Raw genomic sequence first — 27,911 nt, forward strand, 5'->3', positions numbered from 1 at the left:
CAAAATCCCTCCGGAGATGTGTGCAAACCTTGTGTCCAACTACAAGAAACGTCTGACCTCTGTGATTGCCAACAAGGGTTTTGCCACCAAGCACTAAGTCATGTTTTGCAGAGGGGTCAAATACTTATTTCCCTCATTTAAATGCAAATCGATTTATAAAATTTTTATAACATGTTTTTTTTCATTTTGTTGTTGTTATTCTCTCTCACTGTTCAAATAAACCTACCATTAAAATTATAGACTGATAATTTCTTTGTCAGTGGGCAAACGTACAAAATCAGCAGTGGATCAAATACTTTTTTCCCTCACTGTAGAATACGATGTTTCGGTTGCAACACAAGCAGCCATCATCAGGTAAGAATGAATGATAAAACACAGACACGGAAACAACATAGGCAGACACACATGCAGAGACACACCGAGCGAGACACACACCAAGATCTTCTGTTTGTCTTGGTGTGTGTCTCGCTCGGTGTGTCTGCATGTGTCTGCCTATGTTGTTTCCGTGTTTGTGTTTTATCATTCGTTCTTACCTGATGATGGCTGCTTGTGTTGCAACCGAAACGTCGTATTCTATTATGACTTGATTTTATTTTCTAAGTGAATTTACCGAAATAACCAAAGAGTTATTCCCCACACACTTTGCTTTTGTGACCAGGACTTTATGTGAACGAAAGACACAAATACACACGTTTTCTCAATGAAAATAGGTAAATGTAAAAATATCACTGTCCTGGTCACAAAAGCAAAGTTTGTGGCGAATAATAGCTATTTTTGTACTTTTGAGGCAAAAGCAATTAGGAAATAACACTTACTACCCAGGAACAAAACAGGTTTTTTTTGTTACACGGTGTTATAATCCGTGACTTGCATTTCTGCTGTAATAAACTAAACACTACAAACAAACTGAGGGCACCCCAATGGGCTCCCCCCTTTCTCCGGTTATAGCTAACATTTTCATGGAGAAATTTGAGACTGACGCCATCCAGACTGCCACTCTGCGCCCAACCTTATGGAAGAGGTACGTGGATGACACTATTGTCATCTGGCCACATGGCCGGCCTGCTCTAGACCAATTCTTCGACCACATCAATTCTATACACCCAGCCATCAGATTTACCATGGAAGTCGAAATAGATGGCAAGCTACTTTTTTTGGATGTCCTAATTAAAAAGAGACCTGATGGCTCAATGAGCCACTCTGTCTACAGGAAAGCTACCCATATGGATGCTTATCTGAAACCGGATTCCCACCACCATCCATTACAGAAGAATTCTCTCATCAAGACTCTGTATCATAGAGCCCAATGCATATCCGACCAGGAACACATAGGCAGTGAACTCAAGCACGTACACCAAGCTCTTAAGGCTAATGGTTACTCCGACTATACAATCCACAAAGCTATCACTCAAACCATGAAGAAGGACCCTCTTGAGGAGCCTTTCAAAACCATCACTTTACCCTACATTGCGGGGATCACAAAAAAGATCTCCAAAATCTTGAATAAACACAAGATCCAGGTCCGTTTCAACACATTACATAAAATCCGTGATCTGGTTCCGTCTGTAAAAGATGTGATTCCGGACATACAATACCCTGGCGTCTACAAACTAAGTTGCCTCTGTGGTAGTAGTTACATTGGAGAAACCAAACGCCATGTCTCGGACCGCATTCGTGAACACAAAGCAGACCTTAAACACGGTAGGACCAACACCTCGGCCGTGGCAGATCATTGTTATAATTCAGTAGGCTCACATGCCATTGACTTTTCCAAGACAGAGGTTCTTTGTAAGCCATCTGGCTACCATGAGAGATTCGTTCATGAGGCTATCCACATATACAAGCACAGAGACAATTTCAACCGAGAAGATGGATTCTATCTTAGCAATCATTGGAAAGATTTGATAAACCATTTCAGGTCTTAATTGATTGTTCACGCTTACAGTGGCTTTCAGACAGCATACATAAAAAAAAATTAGTCTCCCCCCTCCTCTTTTCAGAATATAGATGGACTAGTCCTAAATAAACTGCCAAATCGCTGCGCGTGGCGCTAATGTTTTTTTTAAATAAATAAATAAATACACCGTTTAAAAATAAATTTATGCAAACCAACACACCTGAAGACGAACGTTTGTGTTATGGTCGAAACGTCGTGATAATTTTTATTGTTTTATATATTTTATTATTTTGTTGTTTCCCTTCAACGTGACTTTACCGAAAGAACTAAGTATATGAATATACTTAGTGAATTGGTTTTGAGCCATTGTGTTAATTCAAGGTGTAATGTGTAAAATTACATTCAAATGTAATTGAACTGCAGTAATTATATATTTTTTGTATTCTTATTTGCGGTATGCCAGACAAGCCCCCACCCCCCGGCTCCCAGAGGATTTTTTGTACCGCCATAGGAACGATAGAGCCACTACCAATATAAATTATAGAGCCACTACCAATATAAATTATAGAGCCACTACCAATATAAATTATAGAGCCACTACCAATAGGAATGATAGAGCCACTACCAATATAAATTATAGAGCCAGTCAAATAGGAATGATAGAGCCTGTACCAATAGTAATGATAGAGCCAGTCAAATAGTAATGATAGAGCCAGTACCAATAGGAATGATAGAGCCAGTACCAATAGTAATGATAGAGCCAGTCAAATAGTAATGATAGAGCCAGTACCAATAGGAATGATAGAGCCAGTACCAATAGGAATGATAGAGCCAGTACCAATAGAAATGATAGAACCAGTACCAATAGGAATGATAGAGCCACTACCAATAGTAATGATAGAGCCAGTCAAATAGGAATGATAGAGCCAGTACCAATAGTAATGATAGAGCCACTACCAATAGGAAAGATAGAGCCACTACCAATAGGAATGATAGAGCCAGTACCAATAGTAATGATAGAGCCAGTACCAATAGGAATGATAGAGCCAGTCAAATAGGAATGATAGAGCCAGTACCAATAGGAATGATAGATCCAGTACCAATAGTAATGATAGAGCCACTACCAATAGGAATGATAGACCCAGTACCAATAGGAATGATAGACCCAGTACCAATAGTAATGATAGAGCCTGCACCAATAGTAATGATAGAGCCAGTACCAATAGGAATGATAGAGCCAGTCAAATAGTAATGATAGAGCCAGTACCAATAGGAATGATAGAGCCAGTACCAATAGGAATGATAGAGCCAGTACCAATAGTAATGATAGAGCCAGTACCAATAGGAATGATAGAGCCAGTCAAATAGGAATGATAGAGCCAGTACCAATAGGAATGATAGAGCCAGTACCAATAGTAATGATAGAGCCACTACCAATAGGAATGATAGACCCAGTACCAATAGGAATGATAGACCCAGTACCAATAGTAATGATAGAGCCTGCACCAATAGTAATGATAGAGCCAGTACCAATAGGAATGATAGAGCCAGTCAAATAGTAATGATAGAGCCAGTACCAATAGGAATGATAGAGCCAGTACCAATAGGAATGATAGAGCCAGTACCAATAGTAATGATAGAGCCAGTACCAATAGGAATGATAGAGCCAGTCAAATAGGAATGATAGAGCCAGTACCAATAGGAATGATAGAGCCAGTACCAATAGTAATGATAGAGCCACTACCAATAGGAATGATAGACCCAGTACCAATAGGAATGATAGACCCAGTACCAATAGTAATGATAGAGCCTGCACCAATAGTAATGATAGAGCCAGTACCAATAGGAATGATAGAGCCACTACCAATAGTAATGATAGAGCTACTACCAATAGGAATGATAGAGCCAGTACCAATAGGAATGATAGAGCCAGTACCAATATGAATGGTAGAGCCAGTCAAATAGGAATGATAGAGCCAGTACCAATAGGAATGATAGAGCCAGTACCAATAGTAATGATAGAGCCACTACCAATAGGAATGATAGACCCAGTACCAATAGTAATGATAGAGCCTGCACCAATAGTAATGATAGAGCCAGTACCAATAGGAATGATAGAGCCACTACCAATAGTAATGATAGAGCCACTACCAATAGGAATGATAGAGCCAGTACCAATAGGAATGATAGAGCCAGTACCAATAGGAATGATAGAGCCAGTACCAATAGGAATGATAGAGCAAGTACCAATAGGAATGATAGAGCCAGCACCTATAGGAATGATCGAGCCAGTACCAATAGGAATTATGGAGTACCAATGGGAATGATAGAGCCTGTACCAATAGGAAAGATAGAGCCAGTACCTATATGAATGATAGAGCCAGTACCAATAGCAATGATAGAGCCACTACCAATAGGAAAGATAGAGCCAGTACCTATAGGAATGATAGAGCCAGTACCAAAAGTCTAATCCCATGTGAACCTATGTTGACACACTGCACGAACCCCTCATGTTAGGCTGAGTCAACCTCGTGGTGCAAGGTAGAGATTAGCACAGTGGTGAATGGCAAAGAATCAAGGCTGGTTCCCTGGGATTGTTACGTAGTGTGATAACCAGCACGCAGCACCGACACCAATACCCGCCATTCGCCATGAAATAACAGTGACGTCACCACAGCGCCCGTGCCACGCCAGGAGCACTTTAAGGCCACGTGAAGTGTCAAAGGCTCGTTGACAGGAGGTCACGGGACAGACCCAGGTGCCATGGGTTGGCTGACTGGGATGACTGGTAGATGCACCAGCTGTACTTACTACCGTTCCAGCACCGACACAGGCATGTACAAAAGACAAAGATCCCCCTTATAGCCTTAACAGGAAAGTGCTGTTAGTGAGCACCTATGAAGGCCATCACGGCACACGAGGGGGTGGGTGGCCAACACCACGCCCGGCCGCCTTTGTCGCCCTAGTGGCGATGTCTACACATCGCACCAGGCACTAATTCGAGGCTGAGTCGACCTAGGGGAGGCCCAGGACCGGTTCTGATAATCTTCACTGGTGTTGGCCGTGAGCGGAAATTGAACCCGGGTCACCAGGTTCGTAGCGCAGTGCACTAACCACTACACTACCGCTCCCCACACAGGCATGGACACACACACAAGCACTGAATGTGATCCCTCAACAGTCAAGTTACATTCTTAGAATTATGTAATAGACCCCTCAAATGAGTACATATGCACCGGTGTACATATTCATCAGCAAATCATTCATGTAACTTCCTGACCTGCCCCTACTGGACATCTGTGAAAAATAACTTTATAGCTCATCGGAGTCCTCCAGTCTAAATAAAGATTCCAATTCTGAATGTGAAGATGCAAATATGGGTTCAACTTCCATAAGTTGCTGAGTGCAGCTAAATCGTATGATATGAAGTTATAATAGAAACAGCATGGGAAAAAGACGGCAAATGTAAATTAATAATACGTCCATTCATGGTACCTGTGAGTCTATACGTTTACATTGTGCGTATGTTTAATATTCTATTTTATGTTCTCATCGTCACCGTGCTTGTGTGCATATTCCTTCTGTTTGACGTTGATTTGTTCGCCCGTGCCTCACCTTCCCTGGGTTGCCGTGAGAGCCTCCCCTTGTGTGAGTCGCCTGCTCCCATGTACTGGGCCACAGAGCACCACTGACAGGTACCTTCATTTTTTTTAATTCATTTTTATTTTGTGTCACGTTAATGATGAGCCTGGTCTCTGTCCAGAATGTCTTATTTTTTCCATCTCTCCATAATTGTGTTATCATTGCATCTTTTTTTTTCAAATATGAAAGTCATATACGAGCACAAGCTAACGAGTTATGAAATGAGGGGGATCCGTGTCAATACTGACGCTTGTTGAAAAATGTATGTCGTATTGTTTTATTGGCAGGCTGCTTCCCCAATGGGTGTCCTGTCATCCCAGGCAGAGCATACAGGGATGCGCACTTATTATTACAGTGCAGAAACACCGGAAGAGATGCAGCGATGGCTGGAGGCCATGAGTCTGGCATCACGACTGCAACTTGGTATCCCACAAAGGTAAAACCATTCACCCAAGAAGTAACATTTTCGGCTCCATAATTTTTGTGTTCCAGGTTTTTCCGTGGTTTCTCATCAATACACCAAACTGCTTTCTTCAAGGGGATCCATACGTCCCATTTTTGTATCCGATGTCTTGGACATATGTGCATAAGAGCTTCATAGCTGATCGGGTTCTTCCAGGATAGATAAAGATTCTGATTCTGGGTCGCATTGAAGTCTGCCATTAGTCTCTGGCTTTCCTGGGGCCAGAAAGGCACATTATTTCCTGTAGCCCTACGTGGGTGGCTGCCACTTTCAACAGTCGGGCAAAATGGTGGTAGTCTTTTGGAGATGGTAGTATTCTTTAGATGAGTGGTTCTTTTTTCAGTTTCATTTCAGTTTCATTTATTAGATATAACCCTGTGAGCCATGCGACTCTTGACTCGGGTGCAACCGCAACAAACAAAAACATGAACAAGAAACATCTTAAAGTGACTACACGCAACAGAAAAATCCAGGAAAAAACAGCAAAGTCTTCCAGAAAAAAACACCGTATATCAACGCTGTGTGCAAAAATCTCAGTGGGATGCAAGTCAAAGAATAACAACCATAAGACAATTTAGATGAAAGTTATCAGGCTAACTCTGTACTACAACAAATAAACATGGTGAAATCAAAACTTTTTCAAAATCACCAAAATAAAGCTATAAAAACAATGTAACAGTGATCATAGTAACTGTGATTCAAATTAACAATTAACGATATACATAACATGTACGACCAAACTTTGCAGCCATAGCTGGCTGCATGAGTCACTCCATAACAGCAGGAGTATCAGTAGCAGTTTTAAAACATTTCAATACACCTTTAAAGATCAGCACACTATAATCAAAACTCAAGGTCATACGTTGCAGCGGTCATCCAGAACGATACATTTGATTTCAGGCCATTCTGAATAGCTGTGGCAGCTAGGGGTATACAACTCCTCTAGAGCAGTGTTGAGAAGATCTCACAGGCAGTGATCCAAAGATGCAGTTTATTGTCGATAGCATTCCAGACCCTGGGGGCATCAATAGAAAAGGCCCTTCCTCCAGTATGTATACGGCAATAAGGAATGTGAAGCTGGTAAATGACCTTAGGTCACATTTGTTCTTCGAAACAGTGAGGAGATCCAGCAGGCAGTTTGCAGAATTTTTTGTAAGTACATCGTGCATAAATAAGATCTGATGCACAAGCCGTCGATCATTAAGATAAGTTAAGTTTGACCCAATGTAGAGATCGCAGTGGTGGTTCCTATATGGGCAGTTCAGTGCAAATCTTAAGGCCGAGTGATAAATTGAGTCAATCTTCTTCGGTATAGTACTGGGGGCTGATTTATATGCGATGTCACAGTAATCAAGTAGAGGCAGTATGGTAGCTTTTATCAATTCCAAGCGGAACATAGGGGGGAAGCAGTGCTTGTGTCGATACAGAAAACCAAACTTTTATTTTGTATTTTTACCAATATAATCAATGTGATCTTGAAAATTCAGTTTTGAATCAAAGATGACCCCAAGATACTTATAGATCTGGACTTGCTCTATTTGATGATTATTTAAGGAATATAATTGGGGAAAATAACTTCCTGCTTTAGTCCTGGTGAGAAGCATAGCACCTTGGTTTTGGAGGTATTCAAGACTAGTTTAATGTTGTAGTTTGTTGAAATCATCCTGGAGCTTAGCAATCACGTCATTCGGAGAGCGGCCAGCAGTAATCAGTATCGTGTCATCTGCAAACAGATTTACCCTGGAATGATCCAGGTCAGTGCCCAAGTCATTGGCATAAAGAGAGAACAAGAGGGGGCCGAGGATGGAACCCTGTGGAACCCCTTTTGTTATCTTAACACTGTTTGACCTTCAACCATCTATGAATACAGTTTGGGTGCGAGAAGAGAGGTAATTTTTTAAACATTTTACTGCGTGTTTGGTGAAACGGAGGCAACTACTAAGCAGGGTCTTGTGGTCGACTTTTTAAAGGCTTTGGACAAGTCAAGAAAAAGACTGGCGCAATACTGCTTATTATCAAAGCTACTGTAAATGTGGGATGCAAGTTAACCTTTACTGTAGCCTGCATCCTCTTTGGTTCTCAGAAAGGGCATCTCGCACCCCCAGGTGGTGCGTGCACCCCAGGTTAAGAACCACTGCTCTAGATTGTCGCCTTGACAATGCTCGTGGAGGTGAGCGATGAGGCCTTTCGGAAGTTCCCTCTTGGTTTTTGGGACTGAGATGACGAAATAAAAATGAATACCATTTTCAATAGAAATGTTTTACTTTGTGGTGTGCTGAAGTGTAAGTTCAATATTTTCAATGTCGTTCATTAATACCTTAACGTGGTGCAGGTGTTTACAAAAATGTCTTAGATTTTATTTCTAAGCTGTATATTTATGTAATTTGTATGGTTTTATTTATTTACAGCAGCAATTCCTCGAAGAAATCGCAAGAAAGGCCCCTAATGCTAATCAACCACACGGAGAGCAAGCATTTGAGGGATGCAAGTGAATTAAAAATAGACTATTCATCACCGTGTTCGGCAAATGAATTTAACCAGATAAATGACACCACAAAGGGTGAACTGTTAATGTCAAAGTTGGAGTTTAAAATGCAACACATGGATACGAGACTGTACGAAGGATATGAAAAGAGGGATGTACCCCGAACTCATGACAAGGTGTTAAGGAATGTACAAATTCCCACCGTGGGAAACTTTGAGAGAAGTGACCTGATTTTGCCACGGGAAGATGTTGGGAAGAGACTTTCGTCGGTATGGAAGAGAGAAGACCTTCAGAGAGAACAGGATGCGGAGAGATATTTCAGAGACATTTCTAAACCAAGGGACTTTTGGGAACTGGAAGAACATCACGCCGATGGTCAAAATGAAGAGGATAAAAAATTGTTTTTCAATGCAAGGAATGATGGTCGGAAAATGACATTGAGTGAAGGATGCCAACAGCCTGGATTTCAAATGGAAAGCACAACACAAAACAGCGCCGAGGGGCGTGAACATCGACCGAGGTTGCAGAGCCATTTCTCAGAGGTGACACAGGGAGATCAGAAGCAGAAAGCCACGCTTCCTCAGCGTAGCACGAGTGTGGGCAGTGCCGTTGGCAATAGAAGTCCCGCAAGTGACAGACATAGCACCTACTACAAGCATGGAGCAGCCTCGCATAGGCAAAGCCAAGCGTCATTGTGCAGTGGAAATTATACGCATCACCCAAGCCTAGAAATGTTAGATGGTGGAATGGAAAATCATGCAGTTTTAAGTGATAGAAAAACGTCATGTCACAATCAGACAGACGATAGTTTGAAGCACATGCATTACCCAACACACCTGGAAAAAGAAACCTCTAAATATAGGCAGATCTCATTGCCACAAATTAGTGACACAGGCGCATACAAGCAGTGTGTCCTTGAAAGTGCAATACCTTTATATGAGGACAGGAATGTACCTTTATACAGCGACGGAGATATTTATGAACAAAACCAAAATATAAGTCAAATGAACAATGATAGTTGTACAGCAGTAGTTTCTAAGTCAGACATTAAACCGATGGGATCAGATCATTCTGATCGCTATAACAGACAACTTACCGCAAATTATGATGAATTACAAAAGACTCACGCATTGTATTCTGATGGAAATGCAGCCACAACTAGGCAAAGCCGGGCAGTACACGATGCTAAAATGTGCCATTATCAGCAAGATGCAGTCATACCAAACGATAGTTTAGGCGCGCAACATGTAAATCAAGTCGCTGCTAATACCAATACCGCATATTTCCACAAGCCAGCTGCAATTAATAGCGCTAATACTCATCAACAGAGTAAGAAGACATCCTGCCATGGTAAATCGGAGCTTACAAAGAGTCAAGAAGTGTATCGTGAAAATGTGAGGCCATATTTTCAAAGTCAAAACAATCTGGTTGATGATGAAGACATGTATCTTCAAAGCATAACTTCTTTAATTCACGGGGCACAAACAAGCTTAAGCAAGACGACCTTAGATGAAGAAGTTGTCACACATTTGCAAAACCAGAAGACAATGGACGAAAATACTTACAAGCAGTATGAAGTGATTCCACATGAAGGTACCCAGAGACAGAACCAAACATTTTTTCATTCAGAAGAATTCCATCCGAGCTATACAGGCCTCATTGAAGAAGCATATACTTACAGACCAAGCCAGACAGCTCTTGATAGTGGAGCCAATAGACAGAGCCATATAGGTGTAGACAATAGGCCAGCACTACTGACCAAGAGCCGAATTTCACTGGACGGGGGTATTGGGGCTTATAGCAGCCACAGCCATGCCATTCGTTCAGAGGCTGAGCGACAGGCACAGAAGAGGAATTCTATGGTGCATTTGGAATACTGGGTGAGGACACAGAAAGAGAAAGTTGAAGGAGACAGAATGAGGTGATTATACACATTTTTTTACATTTTGTACAACCTTAAAATGTGAATGTCTGCTTGTTCAATTACAGTACAATTAGTTAAAACTAGGAGAAACATGGACAAAAAGGCACCCATATGCATTAAGTCATGCTCTCCAACATGCATTTATCCTCAGAAGTATTTGCTAATTACCAATGATAACAGAAGCGCTCACGCCAGGTTTGCAAGAATCATTATGCCCTTAGGCCGCAATGAGGCAATGGGGTTCGGATGGTGGCTCTACTGACGAAGGCACACCCCGGTTGCAAGGGCTGGGATGGGAAGGCATGTTTTCACGAGTCTCTAACGTTTGGGCAACTGTTCAAATTGGCTGGTTTTCTATCTATAGAGCAAGGCCCATATAGCAACAACACTTCATAGTAAAGTTTGTCGATATTGGATCATCGCTACAAGGGTTACTGGGCCCTTCCCCCCCCCCCCCTTAACAGACAGACAACAGAGCTAGTGCATAAACACATGCAACCTGATTTAAAGTGTTCAATTATTGTACTTAAACCCTTCCCATTCTGAGATGTCTGCAAGTTACAGGGTGTGGGTCCCATTCACCGCTGAATGTCGGAATGCGCAAGTGGTTCGCGTACATTTTATTTAGAGACTTATAACGCCGCTGTTTTTAAAGACATTGTACTCACCGCAGAGAATTGTAGCGACATGACCGCAATCTATGATAGCTGGCACCAAACTGTGCCACGCTCCCTGCCGCATGGCCTTGTGGGAACCTCGGTCATGATAAAGTTACTTTATTTTTATTTTCCAGTTTAAAATGCAATATACTACTCATGGGGAATAATAATTCCTCTCTTGGTCAAGTTAGAGGAGTAGTATCCATGGCACTGTTTGTTGTGAGAGGACAAATGTTACTTTGTTTTCCTGTCTAGTTGCAATACTTTCTAATTGACAAAGTTGGCTAGGTAAACATTGAAGTGGATTAAACATACATTTTGAGCATATTTCAGCAGAATAACTGGAAATGCTACTGGAATCCATGATTATAGCTGATTATGGTTATTCATGCCAAGTGGATAAGCTAAGTCTGCATGCACCCAATCTTCCCAAAGGGGGTGCTTATGTCTATGCAAGCCATGGGGAGTAATTTTGACTGAAAACAACGATCACATCTCAAATGTTTCTTATTCTTGATAAACCATGGGCAATGGGAGAAATGTGTTGCATCATTCCTTTTATTTGTTAATATGGATGAGTTACGGATTGGACAACATAGATCACGGATGAAAGCAGTTTCACTGCATACTCATTCGAGGCAGACTCTCAAAGTATTGGCTAAAGAGTCCCACATATTTCTTTAAAGTATATTTAACTATCTGAGTTTGATTCCTGGCCTCAACCATAAACCAGTGGTGAGTGACATCTCAACCGGTTCTGGGTCCCTGTTCACAACCCGCACTGACCAGCATCGTGAATGATGATCAAACAACCCCCATAACCAAGGCGTAGGCCTCATCAGTGGATTCACAAATATTAACAAACGTACCCTCACACCAGGCTCGTAGTCTTGAATCTTAATCTCCATGTTGAACTTCTTTCACACCGTACGAAGCCAACCATGCTAATCGGAGGTGCAATTTTAGATAGATAAATTTACAGCTAGTGGGAGTCTCACCCCTCCAGGGGAAGGAGGGGTTTGAGGTGGGGGTGGCGTGGTTGGGGCGCTTAGCACGTGTCCTCCAGCCACCTGGCAGCAAGTCTGAGAAAGTTAGTATTAGTGGCCACGACCAGCTAGGGCTAGCTTGGGGACAGGCTCAATTGTTCCCAAGGTTGCCGCGGTGCTTGGCCAAGTGCTGAGCGTGGAATCTGACAGCTCAGCTTCTGCTTCAGGTGTGGCGGCGCGCTTAACGTGGTGCACCGAGTCTGGGGGGGGGGGGGGGGGGGGCTGGGGGGGTGGCTCAAAATTGACCGACACCCATGGCTCATGCTCTAAATGCCTGGGAACTACGCACGGCGTGACATTGCTTGAGCCACTGGAGCAAGTGGATTGCGGCGCCTCAAGATCTGGCAGAATTGGGAAATGGCTCAGAATTCCTTGGATGCTTGGATGAAGCAATGTCCGGCCCTTCAGGCATGCGCTCTACCCCGGAGAGGCAGGGAGGCACAGGGTCCAAGTCGCCCATGAGATTGGTTGCCCCTAAGGGGAAAACCAGAACAGTGGCGGTGATCCGGAAGTGTGGTGTGGCCTGCCATGGGCTGGCCCTGAGTTCTGCCAGCATGCGGGCCATGCTGCAGATGCCGAGTGATAAGCAGCCACGTCGTTTGGCTTTATCTGGGTTGCGGCATCTGGAGGATGACTCAGCGGCTTCTAAGGAATCCCACGGTGCCCCCCAATTGTCTCTCTTGTTTGGCAAGGCCCGCCTGCAGCTCATATATGATATCCATCCTTCTCTGTGGACTTTTTTGCTTTCTCCTCCCATGTCATTTCTTAGGAGGCAACAGTGGGCTATGACTGCATGGGTGCAGCCTGGCATAGACCTGGCTTTTGATTTTGGGGGGCCCGTGAGATTTGAGGGTCCCTGAGGTGGACCCCTTCCCACTTATACCTCCTACTTCGAGTCTCCCTTTGATGAAGAGATGGGAGGTGCCAATGAAGGGTTTACTCTGAAAAGGATGCAGTTTATGAGGAGCAAGCTTTTGAGGAGAATTGAGTCCAAACCAGTGCCAGACACTGAGCATGGCACGGTGGTTCTACTCCACATTTGTGAGGGTCACAAAGGCAAACGGTGGGGTTCCGGGTTATCCAGAATGTATGGCGTCTCAACTACTTTCTCTTGTACCACTGTTTCAAGATGGAATCCTTGGTAGCAATGGCAATAGCTGTGCAGTTCCTGGATTGGTTGGCATCCATAGATGTCCACAATGCCTATCTGCACATCTCCATTGTTGCTATCACACCATTGGCACTTGCGTGTGCTTGCCTGGCTGCCCAGAGGAGTATGGCTCACGCCTTCGATATCCTGGAGGACACGGAGCAGTCGTCATATCCTGGGCTCACCTCCATATGTGGACCTTCAGTGGTGCCATCTCGAGGTAAATCGAATTGTCTCGACAGACAACACGAAGTTTCCCCGGTTCGCTTCTCGTTTCTGCCAGGTCAGAGGACAGGCGGTCATCGCTCTAACCTGACGGTGGAACCTGGGTTTGACTTATCTGTTCCCTCCTTTTATGTTCACTCCCAAAGTCCTCCAGGCCAACAAGGAGTGTGTGTGGGTGGTTCTCGTCACTTCTGCCTGGGCCAGGATGTCATGGTTCTCCAATCTTCTGGCCCTGATGGAGGCAGTCCCCTTGCCACTTATGGAATGTCCAAGATCTCCTCTTCCAGCGAGGTGTTTTTGGTGTCAGGGGCTTCAGTGTTTCAGCCTTACGGCATGGTCATTGAGAGACTCAGGTTTCATCACCTAGGTCTGGATAAAGATGTGCAGGAGCTGCTGATTAGCTCCCGAAGGCCCTTTACCTCGAGAGTCTTAAGATTTCTATTTGTAGCAGTTGTGTGTGTGGTGTCACCTTGTGGACCCTTTGTCCTGCGGTATGGCCTTAGTGGCCAAGTTCCTGGTGGTCGACGCTCAGCGTGGTTGTTTCCATCCATCGCTGAAGGTCAGGGCCCCACGGAATCTGCACTTGGAATCTTCACTTGGTCCTAAACTCTTATGCGCTCCCCCTTTTGAGCCTTTGGCGACCTGCCCTTGAGAGTTTTATAACCTTGAAAGCAATGTTTGTGGCTGTCACCTCCGTAAGGAGCTTCAGGGCCTAAAAGCCAAATACCCCCTATAATTTACTTTCCAAGGAGAGAACAGTTTCGAGAATGTGTTCACACTTTATCTCCAAAGTACTCACTGACTTCCATGTAAACCTCCGATTAGCACGGTTGGCTGCGTACGTTGTGAAAAAGTTCAACGTATCTACATACAAGAAGTCATCTTGTCTTATTTTGGACCTCCCGTGTTGTGTTCTCCGGCTGAGCGGCAGTTGCATAGTCCAGCCTCGGCAAAAGCTCTTTTTTATATTAAGCGTTCCTTGAGCTTGTAAAAGTCTAAACATGCTCTTTATTGTCTATGGGAGAGCGGGGCTTTCTGTGGAAGTCTTACATTAGTGACTAACCTATGTTCTGTCACGTTTGTATTTTCCTTTGAATTTGTTTGGCTCTTTTATTGGTGCATGACTCAGGATCTTGAGCATGGCAATGGTCAATCCAAGTGAATAAAAATGACTTTAGATCTCATGTTAGGTTATGTTTTCAGAGGCTGCCAGCCCCATGCTTTTCTCCCTACATCTCTTCAAATCAAGAGCGGGGTGGGCCCATTTTGGTGGCTTTAATTTTCGAGTCACGAGCTGCTAGGTGACCAGGGGGCATGATCAGGTACCTACCCCCCATCTATATTCCTAGGTAGATCGTGGGTTAATCACACTGTAGTTTATAATTTTCACCAGTCTTCACCACTGTGGGTGATCACGATATAATTTTCTCCGATACCAAGGTTCTTTGCAAACCCACGGGTTTTTATCAGAGATTTGTTCACGAGGCAATTCAGATTTACAAACAGACACAATTTCAACCGAGAGGATGGTTTCAAATTAAGCAACCATTGGAAAGATGTTCTGAATCAAACCAAACATTAAACTAATTTTCAATGGTACAGTATATTTTTTCAAGTAGTGGTATCCCAAACTTTCGCAGGTGCTCAAATTCCCTTTTCACACCATCAATATGTAAACTCCTCCCCCCCTCGCCGGTCTGCACTTGCTCCCCCCCTGTACATCGTTCATCATGCTAAGTCCGCCAATTAAATGCTATTTTTATGCTAATTCCTTTGTCAAGGCACTCTGCTTCCTCTCACACAGCTTAAAGGTCGCGGTCTGAGCTTGGCTGTGTTCACTCCAGCGCTGTCCTCTAGACAGTCTGCTCCCTTCACCTGATGAAGGCCACTTGTGTTGTGGCCAAAACGTCGTGAATTTTTGTTGTTGTTGCTTTTTTACGTGACTTTACCGAATAGAACCAAAGAGTATAGTCTTCAGCACATTGGGCTGTGTGCCTCTGTATAGGTGGATACCCCAAGGGCCAGTTCAAACACCACTGGATGAGACCGTAACCAATATCACCGGATTCATGAAGGTTGTTTTCTGAAATGCCACTATTAATCAGTGTACTCATGCATACCAACACACGCCAATCCAGGGGATTCCTCACCTACAGATCCTCAACACAAGTAGTCATCACTGCAAAAAATCAGGCTCATCGATAGCCTAATAGCTTCATAAATTGTGCACCTTTCACTTTTTTATTTTTTCCAATTAAGTGTGTTGTGAGTAATAAAGCCCTGTTTAAAACACAGTTGATAGCTTATATATACATGTTTCATAATATGATCTTATGTATAAATATCTCATTGATAAAAAGTCCACTTGCAGAAGAGTGCCGCAATACAGTATGACATGGGAATACTTTACAGTGAATATTAATCGTATTGAACCACTTATTATTTTTGCAGTATTGCTTCCGTGCAAACCATGCCTCCGGCCATGCCCAGTTACCAGGTAGGGCTGAGTGGGCAATACACTGACAGCTCAGTTCCAGCACCCCAAGCCATGCCTCGGCGTCCAGACAGCATGGCCGTGTCTTCAAGGCAGCAGCAGCAGCAACAGAACCTCCAGTACCGCCAAGATGTGTCTTTGGAGCTCCACAAATGGAAGCAAAGGCAGCAGATGAAGGTGTGTTCATGACCCATAAAGCCACACGATTGCATATTTCATAAAATTAACACGTTCAGACATTCATCTTTGGATGTGCTTTGTGATGACGAATACTGTACACGCAGACCTCACGTAGCGTTCGAGATGCGTTCCCGGATAAGTGAGCGTGAATCAAATCAGCGATAAAAAGGGGTCGTTATACCATTGTATATATGGGGATGCATTCACTAAAGCATAATGAGTGCTATATGAGGGCTTAATTGGGGTATCAGGAAGTGCTAATTATACAGATGTTAAATATAATTGTATGAATAAATGTTTTATTATAATAACATCCACAAGTATTACCAGCATCTTTATGTATCTTGGAGGAATCCGATGAGCTATAAAGCTCTTTTCTACAGATGTCCAGTAGGGGCACGGGATCAGAACGTTACAACAAACACTATAAGAGTGCGCAAAGTATAGGAAAGGTAAATACATTGCTAAAAATAAATACGTAAAATAGATCAAGTGTATAAGTTCTAATTGCAAAAGTACACCAATTCCCAAGCTTGAGCAAGGCAGCAAAACAACAGCAAGAACAGTCCCAGACCACACTAAGACAACGCCACACAGTCCCTCAATAAAATTGCACATTAAAATATAACTTGATACATGGGCTAGGATGACAGTTACAAGTCACATTCGCAAATGCAGTTGTATCCAGCAGGAATCTTCTGGTTCAGGATATTTTTTTAGGGATTATTAACGATGTTAACGAAGGAAACTGTTACTCACCAGTGCATCTCACCGCCTCTACCCGACTCCTCATCGCTTGCATTTTAACATCCAAAGTGATCCCTTTCCTTGACACAACATTTACAATTTGTGGTTTACTCTCCAACACACCCATGTGCTGAGCTAGTTACCAATTTGGCATGTTTTGTTTTGTGACAAACCTTACTAATTGGCTCTGTTGAGTGGTGACGGGTTTCGCGACATTTATATTTATGCGATCTAACCCAAAAAACCCTCTTATGGCCCCGAAATGCGTGTTTCTAAATGTGGAGGGAAAAACTGGAGAAAACCCTACGCAATGATCTCCATAGTGTAGAAGTGGGTTCCCAGAAACAGACTTTGCAGCAGTGGGCATTTGTGATTACACAGTACTGAATAATCCTAACGAGGAAGAAACTGGTCTACAGTTGTCTCTCTGTCTCACTACTGCCTATCGATGGTTTCTGCACAAGTTTACTTTACGGTGACCTTAGACAATTTGACCGCAATACAGCTCCTCAGAAACTCTTGTATATTATGTTTTTTGTATAATACACAAAAAGGCCGATTGAGTTTTGTACACTTCTCTGGGTGTTGTTTGAAACGTGTTTCAACAAACGTGTTTTATGGCATTCCACACTTGCTTAGTGTATATCTTAATCTCGGCAAGACACATACAAATAACGGAGTTTGTAAATAAATGGCTGAAGCACGAAAATTTACTCACTTGCGTTTGCGTATGTGAAGTTTTAGCTGGCAGGATGTGGATTTCTTTGACATCAAAGGCATTGTGATTGAGATGGTACATCTTGTTTTGAACAGAGCAATACGTCGCTGCAGCGATTACACACTGCGCCGTGTGTGCTGGGGAGCATGGTGGAGGAGGAGGAGATGCGCTGGATGACGCCACCGCCTCCTGCAGTGTTGCCTCATCCGTACAGCTCTCCACCACCCCATGCCTCATACACGCCGCCCACAGTCTCCCCAGGGCCCGGCACAACGTCTGGAGTAGCCAGCCCCCTTCGAAGGCCAAATACTCCTGTGCCAAGGATTGATACTGGCTCTATAAACTCACTGCAAGAAGCTGACACCATCCATCTTCAATCCAGCACACCTTATGTTACTGTTACCAACCAGGTGAGTAGTGTTGAATTTTACGTTCGTATCACGAGTAGTTTTTTAATAATTGGAAAAAATAACAAAGTGAAAGGTTTTGATTTAAAGCTTTCGTGACTGCAGTAATTCATATTCTTAGTTTTTTCGGTAAAGTCACGTTGAAGAGAAACAACAAAATAACAAAATATATAAAACAATAAAAAATTCTCACGACGTTTCGACCATAACTCAAACGGTCATCATCAGGTGTGTCGGTTTGCATAAATGTATTTTTAAAACGGTACATTTATTTATTTATATAAAAAAAACGTTGGCGTCACGCGCAGCGATTGGCAGTTTGCCCAGGACTAGTCCATCTATTTTTTTTTGAAAAGAGGAGGGGGGAGACGAAATTTTTTATAATGTATGCTGTCTGAAAGCCACTGTAAGCGTGAACAATCAATCAAGAACTGAAATGATTTATCAAATCTTTGGAGAAACCAAACGCCATGTCTCGGACCGCATTCGTGAACATAAAGCAGACCTTAAACACGGTAGGACCAACACCTCGGCCGTAGCAGATCATTGTTCTAATTCAGTAGGCTCACATGCCATTGACTTTTCCAAGACGGAGGTTCTTTGTAAGCCATCTGGCTTCCATGAGAGATTCGTTCATGAGGCTATCCACATATACAAGCACAGAGACAATTTCAACCGAGAAGATGGATTCTATCTTAGCAATCATTGGAAAGATTTGATAAATCATTTCAGTTCTTGATTGATTGTTCACGCTTACAGTGGCTTTCAGACAGCATACATTATAAAAAATTTCGTCTCCCCCCTCCTCTTTTAAAAAAAAAAATAGATGGACTAGTCCTGGGCAAACTGCCAATCGCTGCGCGTGACGCCAACGTTTTTTTATATAAATAAATGTACCGTTTTAAAAATACATTTATGCAAACCGACACACCTGATGATGACCGTTTGAGTTATGGTCGAAACGTCGTGAGAATTTTTTATTGTTTTATATATTTTGTTATTTTGTTGTTTCTCTTCAACGTGACTTTACCGAAAAAACTAAGAATATGAAAGTGAAAGGTGCTCAATTTGTGAAGCCATTTAGGCTATCGTTGAGCCTCATTTTTTGCAGAGTGATGACCACTTTTGTTGAGGATCTGTAGGTGAGGAATCCCCTGGATTGGCGTGTATTGGTATGCATGAGTAAACTGATTAATAGTGGCATTTCAGAAACCAACCTTCATGAATCCGGTGATATGGGTTATGGTCTCATCCAGTGGTATTTGAACTGGCCCTTGGGGTATCCACCTATACCAAGCCACACAGCCCAGTGTGGTGAAGACTGGTGAAAGAATCGCAATGACTGACACAATATGGGGAGGTGAAAATTATAAACTACAGTGTGGTTAAAATAACCAAGGCAGTGCTGTTTCAATTAAATAAGGCAGTTTAGTAAACCTTTCGTTATTGAAGATAGCCATGCAGTTGAAAATACTTATTTCACCCTTTTGGCTGCCATGTCAGCACAAGTCACCCTATCCAGCAAATAAAATCACTGTTTTTGTGCGTCTCAATCATTTTCAACAACATTGCACCGTACAGACTGATATGCAACTTTCCATCCCCAGCGTTTTAGTCAATCCTAGACAAGGGCATCGATGTTCGTGGCAGTTTTACAGAAGAGCTGCACCCTTTAACATCAGCTTCGAGGACCACAGGACATATAAGGGTCTGTCTGTAAGTGGCTGTGGTATCTCACCTTGTCACCTGGAAGGGAGATGTGGTCAGAAAGGCCCTATACCCATGTCATTTATAAACACGAATTTAAATGTTTGGGTCCCTTCTTGCAGCACCTTTGTGGCACTGTGGTGAGTGGTCATCCAGGGATACCTCACAATAGGTGAAATTGTCATCGTGTCATTTTGGCCAAACTGAGGACATTTCTTCTGATCGCTGAAGCGGGTTGTTTGACACTGCCGGAGTTGGTTGTGCCGTCTGTAATCCAACACTTTTGATTTGAACATGTCAAGCCATGCAAACATCATCTTCTGTGCGAAACCCACCTGCAGTCTTTGGAGGTACCTAGTAGATAGTAGCACAGCAAATAGGTTGATGATTTGTTGGGATTTTTACTGTTAGCTCTGTAACCATGGGTTTTCTCGTACTGGTTTTGTTTCCTGTACTATGTATACTGCTTCATGAGGCCTCCTTTGCCAGTAGCAAAATATAATAATAGGTGTTTTACCCTTTTTCTGGCAACAAAACTGAAACCTTTTTACAAGGAATCATGTTCACATTAACCACAATACCTGCAGTCAGAATGCAAACAAAAAACACACTCATAATGTATGCATTGTCCTTGAAATTGATTGGTCCACACCAGAGACAGCTTCCTTTAGAGCCTAGTCTTATATGGTGTTCGACCAGATGACGCCTAAAGGCTTAAGTGGCGTTATCTGGTCGAACACCATATGAGACTAGGCTCTAAAGGAAGCTGTCTCTGGTGTGGACCAATCAATTTCAAGGACAATGCATACATTATCAGTGTGTTTTTTGTTTGCATTCTGACTGCAGGTATTGTGGTTAATGGGAACATGATTCCTTATAAAAAGGTTTCAGTTTTGTTGCAGGAAAAAAGGGTAAAACACCTATTATTATTATGTATACTGCTTTTTATGAACAATACCCTTCTGAAAAATACAATACCCTCCTAAAATATGTTTTCACTAATGGACGTTTTCCTTTATAAAGAATTACTGTTTTAAGGTCATGTGTAAATGAAAAATGCATTATAGCATTGGGTTGGTTTGAAGTTTATTTTATGTTTCACCAGATGAGAACCGAAGAGACCAGGATAGGGCTGATTCGCAAGAGTAAGCTGAGTCAGCTAGATAACAAAGTAATTAAAACATAAACTAATTATAATAATCAAGCAAATAGAAATCAGAGAGAAAAAAACATAGATATCAGATCAAACACAGCAGCAAAAACAACTGAATTAGAAATTAATAAAAAAAATATTACATTAAATACATTCCCTGTAAAAATTGTTGGCTATGACAAAATTCTTTAAAAAGAGTAAATCGTCCGTAGTACAATTAAGTTGTAAGACACGGAATGTAATTATTACTTGTGTGTTGCTTGATGTGTTTGCTTGTATTTGATGTTGTTTCATCAGGTGTCTGTGTCCCACTCTCAGCACAGACCCCCACTCCCCCAGCTTCACCGCTCCACCGCCGCCAAACCTCCCCTGTCTGTCCGCACGGCCCTGGTTGGTGCCCGGGCCACATCGCGCTTCCAGGTGTTCACTGCATGGCTTGTTCATTAATCATCTTGTTTTATTATTATATTGTTTTGAGCTTGTCTCTACGTCTGAGAAAGATGCATCGTTTGCCTGCGAATACATAATTTTAGTGTCGCACGTTTTCATTCTATGGGCATATAGCGCTGTCCAGTGGTCTAAATGTAAGTGTATAAGCACTGGTATGAATCCTATGAAACCTATTTGTCCTGCAGCAGCTCATGTACAAAGCCGTTCCCCTCAGTGGACATATCACGGCGCAGGAATAGGAACCATTCTGAATAGTGCTGGTATAATAAGAGTGTGTGTGTGGTGTTGTGAGAAGTGCCGGTATGGCATACCATCCTATACTGTCCCAGTTGAACATGGATGGTGTCCCATATACTGTCCCATTTCGACCACTGGTACGAGGTAAATTATTTCATTCAGATGTTTTGTTATGGGAATGTGTGTTTCAGCAATACGTTGCATAGACTTGGTGTTCCACGGCCATATATCCACCTCATCCCCCTCTCGGCTCAAAATGGATTTTTTTGCACAAACTTCTCTGAACAGAAATGGGCAGTGGTGAATTAACTGAACAAAAATTATCCTTGTCACGTTGTGCATGCTGATGTAAGAGCTTCACATGCTCTCAAACCGCACACATGCATATGAGTGAAGCTAACCCTACACTTCCATTTTTGGTCAGCTTGGGCAGAGTGGCAGTAAGTGACTTTAAAGAATGTAAATACTATGTTGTGATATAAAATCTATTGTTTTGCACTATTAACAAGAGGCCAGGGGTCAGTGTGTAACTCGGTTGATGTTGACAAAATTTACATCCACTGAGACTGTTAGCCAAGAAAAGTCCGTTCGCCTCTTTCCAGTGTAGATTTTAAAAATGTGTGCGTTTCACAGCTCATGACACGGCCTTTGCCATGGCACACATTGGTGAACCCAACGCTGCCCAAGATCTTGCCAGAATACTCTGAGCGATTGAGATCTCTGCTGTATCTGACAGCCTGCTTCGACTAAGCAGTCACATTTTCCAAGTTGAAAATTCTTCGTGTCTTTATAACCACATTTTCTTGACACCAAATAGATCTCGTCAAATCAAATATCACAAACATGTACCTAAAGAGTAAATGCTTTCAAAATAGCAGTAGATACACAATGCGGCACACACTTGACACTTTTCAAAAACTCCATAATAACTGCCAAATTTGCCAGATTGCAAATCCCCCAAACACTCCAAAACAACGATGAAACATTTGTCTGGCATTGCTTCATGACCCATACACACTGTCCACACTTTACTTGGTGCTCTCACAAATTCATACAATCCCCACAAACCCTACAAATATCCAAATGATCTCAATAATCCTATAGTGTATATCCATGTGTGCTTAATGTACACTTATACCAGTGGCCCTTAATACAGACTCCCAGCATTGCAACCTTTCTTCACTCATCCATTTGACACGCTCTCACATCCCCCGTTTACCTCATAAATACTCCAGTGAGTCTACTTAGTACACTTGACGCTGCAAGAATCCCTTGAAAAACCTTTGCTAAACACCTGCCAGCTTCACAATGTACTCTCGAAATACTAAACTCTCAATTTTACATTTAGAATTTTCCCACACCCTCCTACATTCCCCCCAAAATTTTCTACACGTGCTTAGACGTTGTTATTAACTCAACTCAACCACATCTAAAAGAAAATCCATTGTATGTCCCAATTTGAACAAAACGTATACAAATCCACATGTTTCAAGATACATGTACATATTTGGTATCAATCGAAGCCCGTCATCGGTGGATGTGGAAGGAATTTTTTTTTCCCACGACCTTTCCTAGCGAAATTCTGGGTGCTTATGTGCATTAGAAAACCAAATATTGTGCACCCTCTCAAAAAAGGCTGCCTAGGACATACATCACAGCTGGCCCAGGAATTCGTAGGTGAGTGTCCTTGGGCTTGTTGAGAGGTGCTGGATGGCCGGTGGGCCTGCATGAGAAGCTGTGGCCCGTGTGGCCATGCCTGTGAGCAGGACGGTGATTGAGATAAAGCCCCATATGAACGTATTGGCGGTACACCGGTGCGCGGTATAATAATACAAAATACAAAATTTTCAATAATTCTTTATTTCCCCGCAATTCGCAACCCCGATTATAAAATATTGCAGGGTGGAGGTGCGTCAAAATCAGTTCTCGTGATCTAGAAGCAGTCGGAAGACAATGTTATCAGCAGCTAAACACGAAGCTTCACAGTCAATTGCCATATAACAGCTCCCAGTCTGATGACGATTGGCTGGCTCCGTGTTCCAAAGGCAGATTTGACTCCTCGTGCCCTAGATTTGGACGGTTCCTCGATTAACTTCTGGAATCATTTCTTGGCGGACAGGGGCATCAAAAGATTATGACTTCGTGTCACACGTTAGAATTGGAAAGCAAGCTGTTGAATCTAAGGCAACTTCTGATGGAGAGTCTGCAGCTCACTCAAGGGGCAACAGCTACATCGTCAGAATGTTTTATGAGGACCCTGGTGTGTTGTTATGCTGCTCCGGTGTACCGCCAATACATCCATTTATTCCAAGGCAGAACCACCCAGAGCTCCCCCACCCCCTCTGATTGCAAGGAAAAAGCTGGAGCTTTGTCCACAGGTCAGCTAACAAAGCAATTACACACAGACAACACTTGCATTCAGAAGCTTCTAAAATTATAATAAATAAATAATAATGGAAACACTTTTTGGTGGTAATTGATTTACTTGTTAAGTAAGTAATAACAGTATACAACTTGAAACACGAATAATTTACAATGGCTATGTTATGCATGGTTTGTGTGCATCAATTATTTTATTATCAGTTATTTATCAATGGTTGCCTCACATTGTGGCTAAGCAATAACTTGGACTTTTACTTCGAATTTTTAAATTGGAATAAAATGAACCTGGCGATTATTCACGTGACCTCTACATTCCTACTAATACTCAGTGATCTAATTGCAAAGTTTTACCTCTACGAGAGGGAAAAAAAATCTTTACAATTATGCTTATAAGTGTTATTAAATTCGACACCTGCACCCGAAAGAGCTTATGTGCATTGCAAAATGAAATGCGTTGATTTTCGCCAGATTACAACGTGTGCAAATGATAGTAAATCAGGAAAGACTTAGAGTGAAAGGATTGAGTGAACGGATGAGAGGGTTGAGTAACAATGAGATGATTGAGTAACAATGAGGGAGTAAGTAATTGAGACAGGAGTGACAGAATGAGGAAATATTGTGTAAAAGAGAGAATTACTATTGTAGTGAATGATAGATGTCAGTCTCAAGTGAGGGATTAAATTAGTGGCATGCGTGCTTGACTAAGGTTAGAATAACGATCGTTTAGTGATGAATCAGTGCCACGGTGGTGAGATGTTAACTCCCTTGCCTGGTATACAGGAGCTCGTGGGTTCGATCCCGACTCTTATGCCTGCTTCTGTATATTTGGAGTTTGCGTATTCTCTGCATGGTTACGTGAATTTTTCTCCGGGTCCTCCGATTTTTCCCTCCACATTCAGAATCAACATCACGCGTTTAGAGAATTTGGCTGCTATAGATTTCCACACGATAAGCCACTTCGTTGAGCTATCATTGTGGCCAGGTCGCTTCTGAAAAAATATCTATATAGTTCAGTGGGCCTTACCCGGTAAAACATTAATAGTACAAAAATTACTGGGGATTTTCCGAAGATAATCACAAATAAGAACTACAGGAATTGATTACGTCCACTACTAGTGCCTGGTGAGTGTCAGGTGAGTGGGAGTAGGGGGTGGGTGTCTGCTGGATTTCAGGAGAGTAGTTGTGTCTGATGAGAGTCAGCAGAGTAGTGACCGGTGAGTACTTGCCTCGTGGTGAGGTGTCTGGTGTGGGTGTGTGCGGTGAGGGTCTAGTGGATGACTGGTGAATGGGTGTCGTGGGAGTGATGAGATGTCTGTGGTGAGTGGTGTTTGATAAAGTGCCAGATGTCAGGTGAGTATTTAGTGGGTGAATGGCAGTGGTGTTAGGTAAGTGATAGGTATCTGGTGACAATGTCAGGTGGTGAGTAGTGGGAAGTGTCTGGTGAGGGTTGACATTGGCCAACAGGATGAGGAGCAGCCATGGGAGAATGGTTGATAGAAGGTGGATTGATTCGATGGGGGTGACAACCCGGTCTGTAGGACGAGTTGCCATCTAGTTTGTCATAAGGTGCCTGAGCAGGTGTTCCTTTGAATGCATGCCAGGCATGGACGGATTTGGGATGTGCATGTGTCTGCTCCTAGCTATGTCTGACGCAGGAGATGTATTCTTCAAACAAAGTTTACAGAGAGACAGCGCCACGCGGCTGTGATTAATCAGCACTGGTCACAACATTGTCAATGAGCACCCACTGGACAAAGTACTGGATTCAAAACGTTGGTCTGTTAAACTGAGTTGAATATGTATTGTTTGTAATTGTGTGTTGGTTTGTAATTGTGTGTTCATAGCTGGTGCATCAAGATAAGAATTACAGCCCATCTGCGATTGAAGAATATGACACAGATGTAAGGTGTCATTTACATTGTGATCCCAAACAGCGTAAATCCAGTCATAAAATATGATGCAGTTTAATTATACAAGTTTTATTTTATTTTGTATTTACCAATGACATATAATCACGACAGTTTTTTTTTAAGAAAATCAGTTAAATAATACGAGGAGGACAGCACAAGAATGTATAATCATATATATAGGGTATATACTGCATTTATGGTGGCCTTATAATGAATTAATATAGACAGACTTCGCTTAGCGCGATGCTGTAGAACGCTGATTCGTTATATCGCTTTGTCCTGGAGACATTTATTTAACAAACAAAAAGTGAAGAAAATAAAAACATATTTTATTGTGTTATTTTATTATTTTATTCTCATTCTACGTGACTTTACCGAAAGAACCAAAGAAGATAAAAACATCTATAAAGCGCTTATGAGTGAAAACACGCTGCAGCGCCGGCTGAGGAAACGTAGCCGTCCCCATCATTCACTCAGCTAATGAGAGCGACGCATGGCTCTGAGCCAACCAGACCCCACCACTCCCTGCGATTTCGATTATCACGATGCATGCCTCGGTTTACATTTCAACAAAAAAATGTCATAGCCAAGTGAGAACACTCGAGAGTTTCAGGCTCCATCTATAAGAATCCTCACCACAGAAGTGTGGATGGAGGGCATTACTAAGATCACCACGGATGTCCTGGAGCTCTTTTCTGAGAAAGACCCGGACTGGGAGGATAGCAGCAGCTCCTACATCCTCAGTTTAACACGTAGTAGGCTTTCGCGACCAATATCCAAAATAGGTGTATTTTTTGGGTTAGATCGTGTAAATATAAATGGGTCGTGAGCAGCTAATGACAGGTATTGAGATTTTTGGACCCAAAAAGGATAATATACATGCATAATGTACATGCATTATGTATGTTGATTTTACTGTGAATAACCCAACCAAGAATGGATATCCATTGTAATTTTTATAAATACATTAACACCTCCTCCGATCTTCGCACCTGATTGGCTCACAAGTGACAACATCACATTTATCCCTGTTAAAACCAAAACAGGAGGAGGATTTCCGCAATGAAGCCCTCAATGATCATACGAAAGACGTTATTGGGAACGCTTCCCCATATATACAATGGTTATAACGACCTCTTTTAGTGCAGATTCAGTTAGTGCTCACATCTTCAGGAATGCATCTCGAGTGCTAAGCAAGGGCTGCCTATATTAGTCTTTGCTCAAATGAGGCTATTGACTAGTTCTGGGTCAATAGCTAACTAGTTATACCATTCAAGTCACATCAGCATCTGATACATTTCACAGAAATTCAACTGTCAACTTTTTGACCTTTTTTTAAAATTGTGTCCCAATGTAATAATATTGGAAAGGGTTTTAATGCTTTGTAACACATCGTTGGCGTATCTGTTGGGCCTATTGTCTTTGTATCACATAGTGGGCATTTGAAATGAATAGACAACCTGCTAATTACAATGTCTTTACACCTCATGCCCTGTCCTAGTCTGGTTGTGCCACACATGGACATATTGTTCAGCCTTGTGGTAAAGTGAGGATGTGTGCCGAGAGTGGGGTTAGGAGAGTGAGGATGTGGGCTGTTTAGCACATTCTGGGTAAAGGTAAAAGGAGAAGAGTAAAATAATGTTGAGTGTAATTGGGATTTATCTGCCGTTTGCTGCCCCGACTTCATTGTAGGTGGTGCAATATCGACGGGTAAACATACGCCGTTTTCAGCATTCACAGCTCTGCCAGAGTGAATGCAGGAGTTTCCTCTCGTGAAAAACACTTTGTTGTTGTCACTGCTCCATGCTTCGTTCTTCCCCATGCCACGTGATGCTTGACCATTTATAAGACGGCCACAACTTTGCGTTACAAAGCTTGTTCCTGTTTTTTTATTCAATTTTACAATGCCATTGTTTTGTTTCCATATAGAAGTGCCGTTGTGATGAATTTAGCAATGTTTTTATTTAAATACCACGTGTTCGAGTTTTAGCAATATAAGGCGATTGCCAGTGAAGCATCTGTAAATATTGAATGG

General features: G+C 42.4%; 1 protein-coding gene across 19 annotated transcripts in view; it reads left to right on the top strand.

The window, feature by feature from the left end:
* Positions 1-27,911, top strand: part of LOC116939822 (pleckstrin homology domain-containing family A member 6-like) — a 126,363-nt gene that overhangs the window by 62,591 nt on the left and 35,861 nt on the right. For 12 of the 19 annotated variants that reach the window (XM_076065195.1, XM_076065202.1, XM_076065199.1 and 9 more), the window contains 6 exons: positions 5,827-5,975; positions 8,411-10,408; positions 15,943-16,162; positions 17,726-18,040; positions 21,195-21,317; positions 25,811-25,867. In XM_076065195.1, the coding sequence (XP_075921310.1) occupies positions 5,827-5,975; positions 8,411-10,408; positions 15,943-16,162; positions 17,726-18,040; positions 21,195-21,317; positions 25,811-25,867 (2,862 nt within the window). Of the gene's footprint in view, positions 1-4,952; positions 5,593-5,826; positions 5,976-8,410; positions 10,409-13,386; positions 13,487-15,942; positions 16,163-17,725; positions 18,041-21,194; positions 21,318-25,810; positions 25,868-27,911 lie in introns of those variants that run through there. The other 7 variants (XM_032948672.2, XM_076065193.1, XM_076065197.1 and 4 more) reach the window with 7 other exon arrangements.

This window comes from Petromyzon marinus, chromosome 7 (genome assembly GCF_048934315.1).
Source record: "Petromyzon marinus isolate PM22_M1 ecotype Great Lakes invasive population chromosome 7, UKy_Petmar_22M1.pri1.0, whole genome shotgun sequence".
Classification (NCBI taxonomy): Eukaryota; Metazoa; Chordata; class Hyperoartia; order Petromyzontiformes; family Petromyzontidae; genus Petromyzon; species Petromyzon marinus.